General features: G+C 42.0%; 1 protein-coding gene across 1 annotated transcript; it reads left to right on the top strand.

Moving 5' to 3' along the window:
* Positions 1-4321: 4321 nt before the first annotated feature.
* LOC110800384 (uncharacterized) lies at positions 4322-6986 on the top strand. The gene is made up of 6 exons (XM_056832579.1): positions 4322-4677; positions 4746-4893; positions 5118-6123; positions 6173-6398; positions 6772-6829; positions 6906-6986. The coding sequence occupies exons 1-6, from the start codon at positions 4322-4324 to the stop codon at positions 6984-6986; spliced, it is 1875 nt and encodes a 624-aa protein (XP_056688557.1).
* The last annotated feature ends 5696 nt before the right edge of the window (positions 6987-12682 follow it).

Below are 12682 nucleotides of genomic sequence, written 5' to 3'. Positions count from 1 at the left end.
TTGCCACTTTTAACAACTACCCATTACGGTAGTTACTATTTTTAGCAGGTTTCCATAAATAGCAGGTTTCTATAAATAGCAGGTTTTGGGTGAAATAAAATGGGTGATTGAGATTCGTTATTTTATAGGAGATGCGTTGTCAAGTGGAGATTTATGTTCTCATCATCGAACCTTCCCTTTCGGGAATGGGGACAAAAGTAGGTGTCTACAGAACCCTGTCAAGCTTCTAAGCAAACTATTCAAAATCAGTCATTGCTCAAAAAAAAATGATTCAAGCAAACTGATTAACGGACCGCACACAACGGCCATTCTATGAACGCTCGTTCGCACTTACATATCATCATTCTAAGTATCGAACATTCACGAACGCGTTCAAAAGGAAAATATATATGAGCGATCAAAAATATACGCCTCAAGGTATATTCCTCGGGCCATATAGACTCGCCCAACTATTGCAATAACTGCACGCCTTAAGAGTGACAGTTCCTTTAAATAAGCGCCCCAAAGCGACAAACACCGTAGTCCACCAATCGGCTACGGCTTCTCGAGAAATCATCACGATCACTCAGCTCATTGTGATCTCTAATAAAATTCTACGTTCCAAAAATAAAGAAAAACAAAAGAGAAGAGAATACGTAGAATCTCCAAGTGAAATAAGCGAACGGAAAAGAGGCAGATCTGCCCAATAATCAGCTCCGACGAAAAAACCCACGCCTGACTTTGGGCGTTGAAGATTAATCCCACGATCGTTCTAAGCTAAGAAATGGCGAACAAATAAGGAAATAATAAACACCGTTGGTCCACTATTAGGCTACGGTTTCTCGAGAAATAATTATTCACCAATCAATGGTGATCTCAAATGAACGGTTCGTTCCAAAAAAAAGAATCTCTAGACGAAAAGAAAAAAAGAAAACGAACGAACAAGAGGCCAACTGTGTCATCAAGAAACCTCGCCAGAAATCATTTTCAGCGCCCAGCACTGGGCGCCGAAATCTTTTACGCCCAGGCATGGGCGCCGAAAATGATCCCAGATCCAAAAGGCCCCTGACTTCTATAGGGCCCTGCCGTATCCATTCGACTCAAAAATTGCCGATTTCTTTACTGAAAGTCGCACCTCACGGCTTTGTTAGGAGTAGCACACCACTACAAAGATCGCTCGCACTTACGAGCACGATCCCAAACACGATCAAGGACATTACAAAATGCTTATCCCCAAGGAACCTCTTTGACAAGAGATGACCGTCAAGCACGAGTGCTTGGGGGCTCGAAGGAAAATATATATTATGCAAAGTTAAAACAATATTCCCAGACTACGCTGTATGAAATCCCGTGTTTGGATGTCTCAAAAAAATAAAACCGGTTTACGACCTCAAGACAAAGGTCGCCGTTGATACTTATACATAGTCCCCTAATCAATGACCCAAGTAGTGGCAAAATTGAGCCGTAAAGACTAGCTCAAAATCATGAAAGATGATGACCACGAGACAATGGTCCGTCTAAGCACGTTGTCAACCCACATTCAGGTTGCAACTAAATCCGAGCATCCCTCGAAAGAAAATAAATTCTTCAAAAAACAAAAACAGGCTCGCCCACCTTCAGCGGGCGGGGTCTGCGTCACTAACCGCGCAGGTCCTTAGTTTTCGAAAAATAAAATCTTCAAATTCAAAATAGGCTCGCCATCTTTAGCCGGCGGGGTCTACGTCACAAACCGCGTAGGTCCTTATTTTCAAAAAACAACAAACAAACTCCAAAACAGATTCGTCCACTTCTATCGGACGGGGTGTCCACCCTTAGCGGACAGGCTCGCCATCTTTAGTCGGCAGGGTCTACGTCACAAACCGCGTAGGTCCTTATTTTCAAATTTCAAAACAGATTCGTCCACTTCTATCGGACGGGGCGTCCACCCTTAGCGGACAGGCTCGCCATCTTTAGCCGGCGGGGTCTGCGCCACTAACCGCGCAGGTCCTTAGTCGTTGCAGCGATAACTTTTTATGGTTTTCCCTTTTTCCAAAAATTAAAGGATTGGTTTTCCGTTTTTCCAAAAAAGAACGATGTGAGTAGTTTTCCTTTTTTCCAAAAATTAAAGGATTGGTTTTCCGTTTTTCCAAAAAAGAACGATGTGCTGGATTTTCCTTCGTTTTACGTCCCATAAAAACAAGGGGCTTTTCTCGTTTAGCTAACCCTGAAAATGAGAATCTTTAAAAACATTTTTACCTCGTGATTGGGCTTGGCCAGGCCCAATTACACTTTATAGCTTTGATTTCGAAAACATCTGTAGCTACTCCCAATGACAAAGTGAGGGAGTTTCTACGCCTCTTTAGATACTTCCAATGACAAAGTGAGGGAGTTTCTATACTATCCGTTGACAAATCCCAATGACACGTGAGGGATATGTCGACACTTCAAGTGATGACCCTTAAGTCAAATGTTATCACTCGGGGGCTCGTGAGACCCTCGCAAAACAAGTCACATACACTATGGCTTGTGTGACGCACTCCGTCCAGTACTTTGACCATCGTCTCATCCCGAGACTCACTCAAAGTGGGGGCTAACTGTAGACACCTACTTTTGTCCCCATTCTCGAAAGGGAAAGTTCGATGATGAGAACATAAAATCTCCACTTAGCAACGCATCTCCTATAAGATAACGAATCTCAATCACCCTTTTCATTTCACCCGAAACCTGCTATTTATAGAAACCTTCTATTTATGGAAACCTGCTAAAAATAGTAACTGCCGTAATGGGTAGTTGTTAAAAGTGGCAAGTCATAAAAGATAGAAACCTGTCAGAATTAGGTGTTGCACTCCAACATAAATCTTAAAAGAGATAGAATTTGCAAGAGGAATCCTATTCCTAGTATAATTCGAAAGTAAGAGTTACGTATTAATTAAAATCCTAACGAACCTAGAGTTTGTAACGGGCCCAGACGCATTCCGTCATAAAGTTAATACGCACTAAAAGACTCGGATAAGTCTCAAACACTCCGGATTCAAAGAGTCCAAATCTGACAAAGAACTCGGCCCAAACATCATTTTTAACGCCCATCCCTAGGCGCTGAAATTGCCTGGATCCCATTTTCAACGCCCAGAGCTGGGCGCCAAAATCTTTAACGCCCAGCCCTGGGCGCTGAAAATACCTGGGTACGTGTTCTCTCCTAATTCTTCTTGGATTAGAGCTCTACAATTCTATCTTTCCACGAACTCTTCCCTATAAATACAACCCCAAATTCGACGTGAACAGGGGACACAATTCATATTCTGAGTATTGACTCCAACCCCTAAGCCTAAGCCTCACGCTGCAAAATTGATCCCGCGTTCTGTCGCAATCGATCCAAAAATCGAACAAAACGTATCTTGTCCCTTGTAGCTGAAGAATTAAGCCCAGAAACTTGAGATTCGTTAAATAAAAGGAGAAATAGCAAAGCCAAAGTTGTTAGTTTTCAGAGAACCATGACGCACCTCTCAAGGGTGCGTCGTAATGTGTCCCTTCGTATGATTTAATCGTTTTCCTCGCCCTTTTATAAATTGTTAAACTATTAAATCTGATTGTTCTATCACGCCCAATAAAGATAATATTTTGGGAAGTTGAACTATCATGCTAGGTCCTTTAAAACAATCTAAATCAGATAATCGCGATCGATCTAGTATTATGTGTTGCATATTGTTAAAATCAATTCAGATTAGTTTAATAGTTAACGCATATCCCTTCAATTATTTATGTTGAGCTAGTAAGGATATCCTGCCTCTGGAGTTATCGAAGAGCGAGTACTCCTCTCGATAGTTACAGTCCCCCGAACCCTCAATCTCTACCTTGCGGGTGTATGTTGAGAGATCCCCACACCAGGGATCACAAGGGAACATATGGCCGTCGTGGTCAAACATAATTGCACTCCCTTTATGTCACGATAACCGGGTTTTGTCAGTTTTTCTCATTGTCGTTAAAAAATGAATGGCGACTCCTATTACTAGTCAATTGGGTGTAAACTCACAGGAAATCCAATTACACTTGATTTGACAAAAAGAAACGTCACACCCACGAGGGACGAGGTCACGCATTAGCCTCGTGCTTTTTCGACCCCCTCACACCGCCCAATTGCCATCCCTATTTTCAACCGGGGAGAACTTCAAGAATTATCTTGCTAAGTATGCTATTCTTCAAGGCATGAACATTAATATTGTGTGCAATAATAAGAAAATAAAGCAGAAAGAGGCAGTGAAGTGTGTTGAAGGGTGTCCCTGGTACCTTTATGGTTCTTGGGATGGTAGGAGAGCAACTTGGGTTGTAAAAAAAAATTAAAGACAACCACACCTGCCACAAAAATATGAAGAAGAACAGACAATTGAAGTCAACATGGCTTGTAGAGCAGTTTTTGGAAGTATTCAAAGCAAGACCACACTGGCCAGATGTAGAGATAATGGAGTGTGTAAGGAGAGCATACAAGGTTCTGGTGAAGAGAGATTTGGTGTACAAGGTTAAGTATGCCGCTCACTTGTTACTTCATGGTTCAATGAAAGACCATTACAAGAAGGTCGAGAGATATGTGGATGCTCTAAAAACACTAAGTCCTGGCATAGAGGTGCAGTTAGTCACTGATCCTAGCAAGATACCTCCTGTTTTCCAGAGGTTATTACCTTCTTTGAGGGGCTGCAACAAGGGTGGAGAGAAGGGTGTAGAAAGGTCATTGCAGTCGATGCATGTTTTCTAAAGACTTTCCTATGTGGCAAATTGTTATCTGCTGTGGGCAGAGATGGTAATGACCAGATGTTTCCCACAGCTTGGGTTGCTGTGGAGGGGGAAAACAATGATTCTTGGGAATGGTTCTTCACTATACTAGCTAAAGTTCTCGAGTTGGCTGACGGTGAAGGCATTGCAATTATATCTGATGAACACATAGTAAGGGTCCTTTAATTTCCTTCTTTATTTCAATAATATTTAATTTTTGTGGATGTTACTCAAACTCGGGTACTCGTTTTTATAGTGTATTATCGGGTTGGCATAATGTGTTTTTTTTTTGTCTTTTTGGCATATTGTGTTTGTGTGCATTTTTCTCTTTATTTCTTGATTATGTCTTAAATTAATGTTGGCATATTTGTGTGTGTGTGTGTGTGTTTTTTAAGGGAACTTTGGATGGTGTTGCCACTGCTCTACCTAAAGCAGAGCATAGGCATTGTGCTCGACACATCTTTTCTCACTGGCCTAAGGGGTTTAGGGGTGTTGAAATGAACTTAATGTATTGGAAAATAGCAAAAGCGTATAACATGGCTGATTATGAGGATGCTTGTGAGCAATTGAATGAGATTAACCCTTATGCTCTCATTGCATTCAAATCTTACAACCCTAAGTTGTTTTGTAGAGAATTCTTGTATACTTCCGTTAAGTCTGATGCCATCACAAGCAACATGGCAGAAACTTTTAATGGATACATAATAGATGTTAAGACAAAGAACTTGCTTTACATGTTAGACGATATTAGAATGGCATGGATGCAAAGGATGCTCATTAAGAAACAAGAAATGGAGAAGTCGACTTCAGTTATTTGTCCTAGAATTCAAGCTAAGTTGGAAGAAGAAAAGGTAAAAGCCGCAAACTGTGATGTAGTGCCCTCGACTGACACACTTTTCAATGTCAAGTACTACTTGGATCAACTCACTGTGGATTTAGAGAAGAGAACATGTAGTTGTAGAAAATGGGACATGCTGGGAATTCCTTGCTGCCATGTCATTCCCTACATTTTCTTTCAACACAAAGAGGCTGAAGATTTCGTAGACGAGTGTTACATAAAATCAACGTACTTGAAAGCATATTCAGGTTCCATACCTCCATTAGATGGTGAAAGGCATTGGCGTAGGGTTGCTAGTGACTTTGATCCCCCTCCCATCAATATTGGCCCGGGAAGACCTCGAAGAAATAAAATCAAGTGCCCTTTTAAAGACCCTAAGAAGCCGAAAAAATTGTCAAGGCACGGGATGGAAATGACATGCAGCTTATGCCAAGTAAAGGGACATAACAAGAGACGATGTCCCAACAAGGACAACATGAGGCCTTTTCTTGAGGAACCGGCAGCAAAGAGGCCAAGAGGAGGATCAAGGAAAGATGGTGGACCTACACAGTCTGCACCTCCACGTACAGTCTGACATAGGGGCAACATCCAATGCTAACCACTCTGCCACAGCACAACCAACACAATTAGGAAGAGGGGGGAGAGTGATTAGAGGTGGACAAGGTGCTAGAGGAAGCAGGGGAAGTAGGGGAGGTAGGGGAGGAAGATGGGGGGGGGGGGGAGGGGGGGAACAGAAACAACTTCAAGGGGAGGGAGAGCTTCAAGAGGAAGAGGAAGGGGAAGATATGGACAAACCGGAGAAGGGTCGAGAGGTGGCAGAGGTGGCAGAGGTTCAAGGGTATGTTGTTTTTTCAGTGTTCATTTTATTTTTATTTATAACAGAATAGAATTATAGTACAAGCCTAATTGTTGTGGTTTAATGCAATTACCTAGAGGTGCAGGAGTGTTGATTGGTTCTGATGGCTTGGTCCTGAATACGCAGCAAAGTCAAACTTCAACTATGGACCAAGTAACTCAGTAGATCACTAGTTATAGTAGTAGTGCTGTGTTTTTGTAATTTTGGAACCAAAACCATGTTTTGTGTGCTTTTGGGATTTATGTAACATGAAAATACGATGAATGCTAGTCGTTATTTGATTGCAAGAGTTGACTTATGTTGACCAGATTTCGTTTGGATTTGTTCTACAGTCTAGCTGTTGCGAATGTTACAGGTCAAACTTCAACTTGCAAGAGTTGACTTATCTTACTGATGTGAAAATTGTTTCTGTTGTTTGCATTTTAACATCAGGTCTAACCTGCCTGCCTGCAGTGTAGGCTGCAGTTGGTCTTACTTGCCTGCTTGCAGTGCAGTTGGACTGACCCTCCAGTGCAGTTGGTTGCAGTTAAACAGCCCCTAACCTCTGTTGACTTCTTTGCTAGCAGTTGATCTTCAGCAGTGCCATGGGTTTAGTTCACTATCTAAATGCACATAACTTGTGCTAAAGTTGACCCATGTTGACTTTTTGAAATTCGAAAAAAAGTCAACATTCCTAAATAGCAATAAATTGACTAATGTTGACTTTGTTGCAAGTTTGTTATTAGTCCAGGGCTATATTTGCAAAGGTAACATATACGATTCCTTTACGATAAATTTTCCGAGCGTTTGACTAACTTAAGAAAACGAGGACATAACACAAAGTTTAAGAAACACGATATATTGTTGAATCAAAATCATTTCTAATACATAAATACAAACTCCAACATAACGTAATGCTTTCACGCTCCTTTCCCGTGTTTTCCTATTTTAAATAGAAAATATAAACAACAACAAAAAATCCATGAAAACATCAAAACCATTGTGAGGGGGTCGAAAAAGCACGAGGCTAATGCATGACCTCGTCCCTCGTGGGCGTGACGTCGTCAGATCAAGTGTAGCTAGATTTCCTGTGAGTTTACACCCAATCAACTAGTAATATAGGAGTCACCATTCAGTTTTTAACGACAATGAGAAAAACTGACAAAACCCGGTTATCGTGACATAAAGGGAGTGCAATTATGTTCGACCACGACGGCCATAGGTTCCCTTGTGATCCCTAGTGTGGGGATCACTCAACGTACACCCGCAGGGCAGAGATTGAGAGTTCGGGGGAATGTAGCTACCGAGAGGAGTGCTCATCGATAATACTCCAGAGGCAGGTTATCCTTACTAGCTCAGTATAAATAATTGAAGGGACAAGCGTTAAACTTATTAAACTATTCTGTATTGATTTTAGCAATATGCAACACAATACTAAATCGATCGTGATTATCTTATTTGGATTGATTTAAGGTACCTAGCATGATAATTCAATTGTCCAAGGTATTATCTTATTAGGCGTGATAGATCAATCAAATTAATAGTTTAACAATTTTATAAAAGGTTGATGAAAGAGATTAAATCATATGAGGGACACATTACAACGCACCCTTGAGAGGTGCGTTACGGTTCTCAGAAAACTAACCACTTGGCTTTGCTATTTCTCCTTTTATTTAACGAATCTCGAGTTTCAAAGCCATGTTCCAGTATTTAGGCTTAATTCATCAGCTACAAGGGGCAGGATGCGTTCTGTTCGACTTTTGTGTCGATTGCGACAGAACGCCAGATCAATTTCGCAGCGTTAGGCTAGGCTTAAGGCTAGAGTCAATACTCAGGTTATGGAATTGTGTGTCCTCTTCACGTCGGTTTTTAGGCTGTATTTATAGGAAAAGAGTTGTGGAAAGATAGATTTTCAAGATACGGATCCTGAAAAGAATCCTGAGATAAAACGGCCCCAGGCATTTTCAGCGCCCAGGGCTGGGCGCCGAAGATTTCGGCGCCCAGATCCAGGCGTTGAAAATGGGATCTGGGCCGAGTTTTTTGTCAGATTTGGACTCTTAGAATACGGAGCTTTTGAGATTTATCCGAGTCTTTTAGTGCGTATTAACTTATGACGGAATGCGTCTGGGCCCGTTACGAACTCTAAGTTCGTTATGATTTTATTTAATACGTAACTCTTATTTTTGAATTACACCAGGAATGCAAATTCTATCTCTTTTAGGATTTATGTTGGAGTGCAACACCTAATTCTGACAGGTTTTTATCTTTTATGACTTTGCCACTTTTAACAACTACCTTTTACGGCAGTTACTGTTCTTAGCAGGTTTCTATAAATAGTAGCTTTGGCTGAAATGAAAAGGGTGATTGAGATTCGTTAATTTATAGGAGATGCGTTGCCAAATGGAGATTTGTGTTTTCATCATCGAACCTTCCCTTTCGAGAATGGGGACAAAAGTAGGTGTCTATAGTTAGCCCACACTTTGACTGAGTCTCGAGATGAGACGATGGTCAAAGTACTAGACGGAGTGCGTCATACAAGCCATGGTGTATGTGACCTGTTTTGCGAGGGTCTCACGAGCCCCCGAGTGATAACATTTGACTTAAGGGTCATCACTTGAAGTGTTTAACACATTCCTCACGTGTCATTGGAATCTGTTAACCGATAGTATAGAAACTCCCTCACTTTGTCATTGGAAGTATCTAAAGATGTTTTCGAAATCAAAGCTATAAAGTGTAACTAGGCCTGGCCATGCCCAATCACGAGGTAAAACGTTTTAAAAGATTCTCATTTTTAAGGTTAGCTAAACGTACGAGAAAACCCCCTTGTTTTTATAGGACGTAAAACGAAGGAAAATCCAGCACATCGCTTTTTTTTTGGGAAAACGGAAAACCAATCCTTTGATTTTTGGAAAAAGAAAACCAGAAAAAGTTATCGCTGCAGCGACTAAGGACCTGCGCGGTTAGTGACGCAGACCTCGCCCGCTGAAGGTGGGCGAGCCTGTCCGCTGAGGGTGGACGCCCCTTCCGATAGAAGTGGACGAATCTGTTTTGATGTTTTTTTTAAAAAATAAGGACCTACGCGGTTTGTGACGTAGACCCCGCCGGCTGAAGATGGCGAGCCTGTCCGCTGAGGGTGGACGCCCCGTCCGATAGAAGTGGACGAATCTGTTTTGATGTTTTGAAAATAAGGACCTACGCGGTTTGTGACGTAGACCCCGCCGGCTGAAGATGGCGAGCCTGTTTTTGTTTTGAAGATTTTTATTTTCTTTTCATTTTTCGAAAACTGAGGACCTGCGCGGTTAGTGACGCAGACCCCGCCCGCTGAAGGTGGGCGAGCCCTGTCCGCTAAGGGTGGACGCTCCGCCCGCTGGAGGTGAGCGAACCTGAATTCGTCTTTTTGATTTGGGACCCGCGCGTTTCGTAGCGCGATCTTGCCCGATTGAGGTGGGCAAGTCCCTATTTCATTTGTTCTTGGGATTTCTTTTGAGAATTTCTTTTTATTCATTCTTGTAAGAGCGAATTCTTTCGAGGGATGCTCGGATTTAGTTGCAACCTAAATGTGGGTTGACAACGTGCTTAGACGGACCATTGTCTCGTGGTCATCATCTTTCATGGTTTTGAGCTAGTCTTTACGACCCAATTTTGCCACTACCTGGGTCCTTGATTAGGGGACTATGTATATGTATTGACGGCGACCTTTGTCTTGAGGTCGTAATCCGGTTTTATCTTTTGAGATTATCCAAACACGGGACTTCGTATAGCATAGTCTGGGAATATTGTTTTATCTTTGCATACTCTCTTATGAAATATATATTTTCTTTCGAACCCCCAAGCATTCGTGCTTGACGGTCGTTTCTTGTCAAAGAGGTTCCCTGGGGATACGCATTTTGTAATGTCCTTGATCGTGTTTGGGATCGTGCTCGTAAGTGCGAGCGATCTTTGTAGTGGTGTGCTACTCTTAACAAAATCGTGAGGTGCGACTTTCAGTAAAGAAATCGGCAATTTTCGAGTCGAATGGATACGGCAGGGCCCTATAGAAGTCAGGGCTTCTTTTGGGGCTGGGCTCATTTTTGGCGCCCAGGCCTGGGCGTTGAAATTATTCACGCCCAAGTGGGGCGTTGAAAATATTGTTTGGGCTGGTCTTTTGATGACACAGTTGGCCTCTTGTTCGTTCGCTTATTTCACTTGGAAATTCTACGTATTCTCTTCTTTTTTGTTTTTCTTTATTTTTGTGGAACGTAGAATTTTATTAGAAATCACAATGAGTTGAGTGATCGTGATGATTTCTCGAGAAGCCATAGCCGATCGGTGGACTACGCTGTTTGTCGCTTTGGGGCAATTATTCAAAGGAACTGTCGCTCTTAAGGCGTACAGTTATTGCAAAAGTTGGGCGAGTCTATATGGCCCGAGGAACATACCTTGAGGCGTAAGACTTTGATCGCTCTTGTTGTTATTTTGAACGTATTATTTTTTCTTTTGAACGTGTTCGTGAATGTTCGATACTTAGAATGTATGTGCGAACGAGCGTTCATAGAATGGCCATTGCGTGCGGTCCATTAATTAGTTTGCTTGAATTTTTTTTGAGCAATGACAGATGTTGAATAGTTTTCTTAGAAGCTTGATAGGGTTCAGGCCCATTCATGAAGTGGGTTCAAGCATCGTGCCCTTTTGGTCGTTCAAACATTTGCTTTGAGACCCTTTTTTTTTATTTTGCTATGGTCGTTTCGTAGCTTGGAGCCCCCAAGTATGCATGTTGGGATGCTTCCTTTTGGCGTACGATTTTTGTAGGTTCTTTCGAGAAAGATGCCTTGGGGTTCCGCTCGTGTAGGTGCGAGCTATCCCTTCCGTGGTAGGTAATGTTTCGCTACCTTTAATCCTTAATGTAGAAGTCGTGTGGCTTGCATTTTGAATTTGGGCGATAAGTAGTCTTTGCCTCATGCTCTTGGTCGTGCCCGCATTAGTGCAATATGCCTTACTCGTTTTTTTAGACTTGTACCGTGGGATGGTTGAACTTATGGTGCGACGTAGGCTTGTGTGGCCTAACAGCGTGTCTTAGAACATTCCTCCAGGTGTTGGGATATCATTATTATTTTTTGCATTGGAATACTTCATCACGCCTCGTTCAGGTTCTCGAACAAGTGCAGCACCTTCTGCGTGGGTGTGCACGGCTTATTACTTCGTTCGAAGCGAGGATTCATAGATGTTTTTTTCTTGTTTTTATCCTTGATTTTTCTTTCGCTTTTTCTTTGGAACGACGTAGACTGTGTAACGGGCGCTTGTAGGGCGAGCGTTATGTGCAATAGTTTGATCGGAGTTTTGGTGACTCGCGATTTTCAGTTACCCTTGTTAGTGGGGTGACTTTATATATTCTAAGTAGTGCTTAGAATTTGGGAGGGGTTGTAGCCATTCTAAGGTTCGTTTCACACGATCAAACCTTAGGATTGTGCCCCTATGACGTGTGTATAGCATTAGCGTCGAGAATTTGCGATAAAATCGTCATTTCGAGCATTTTTAGAGTGTTTTTCTCAAGCCCCCAATTGTAGCTAAGGGATTGGCTTGGTGCTATAATGCTTGGCATTCGTTTTTATGCATTCATGGTGACATGGATCATGAATAGTTTGAACCAGACTCGTTTAGTGTGAGGTACGTTCGAGTAGTGATTTGCTACTTCTCTTGTATTGTGCGACATTGCCATGGTCAGGGTAGTCACATGTTGGAGTGTGCCTTGACCAAAAGCTAGGTGCCTTTCTTTACCCATAATCATATTTAGAAATCTTTTTGACTCACTTGCAACGTCGAGATAAACGCATACTTAGCTTAAGCCAACGACACTTTATTATGTTCGAAGAAGTCTTTGAAAATTATTTGAAACCCGAGTCCTACTGTGTACAATCCGAGGTGTCCTAAGTAAGTTGACTTATAGAAGGGTTCATACAGGATTACATGAGTGAATCAAAATACTGTTACGATTGCTGTCTAAGGATTTGCTGGAAGCCAGGGTGCAGGCGTCAAGATATTACTTGTGCCCGTGTGGCACATGCTTTGAGCTTTTAGGGCCATCTTTTCCAGAATTGCGGGAATATAAACCGCTTTCAAATTGACTTAGATTTACTTGGTGCATGTCTGCACAAAAGGTAAAGGTATACTTAGCTCTTTCCCTAGTTCTTTCATTTCAATTTTTAGCCCCTAGTTGCTATTATGTCTTCTCATTAATGATGCTTTCAGATTTCGATTTTAGACGCCCGTGTCATATGTCTGAGTAGGGTGAGCCTTGGTTAAGTGCCAAG

Source organism: Spinacia oleracea, chromosome 6 (genome assembly GCF_020520425.1).
Source record: "Spinacia oleracea cultivar Varoflay chromosome 6, BTI_SOV_V1, whole genome shotgun sequence".
In the NCBI taxonomy this organism is placed as follows: Eukaryota; Viridiplantae; Streptophyta; class Magnoliopsida; order Caryophyllales; family Amaranthaceae; genus Spinacia; species Spinacia oleracea.
Note: the sequence above shows the minus strand (reverse complement) of the source record. Positions and strands in the feature narration are given on the sequence as shown.

What these genes read in the sequence shown, in the direction of transcription:
- LOC110800384 (XM_056832579.1), top strand. Translation starts at nt 4,322, where the DNA reads ATGAAGAAGAACAGACAATTGAAGTCAACATGGCTTGTAGAGCAGTTT. An exon ending in TACACAGTCTGCACCTCCAC is followed by an intron (nt 6,124 to 6,172) that starts GTACAGTCTGAC and finishes ACTCTGCCACAG; the next exon opens with CACAACCAACACAATTAGGA. An exon ending in GAGGTGGCAGAGGTTCAAGG is followed by an intron (nt 6,399 to 6,771) that starts GTATGTTGTTTT and finishes CGAATGTTACAG; the next exon opens with GTCAAACTTCAACTTGCAAG.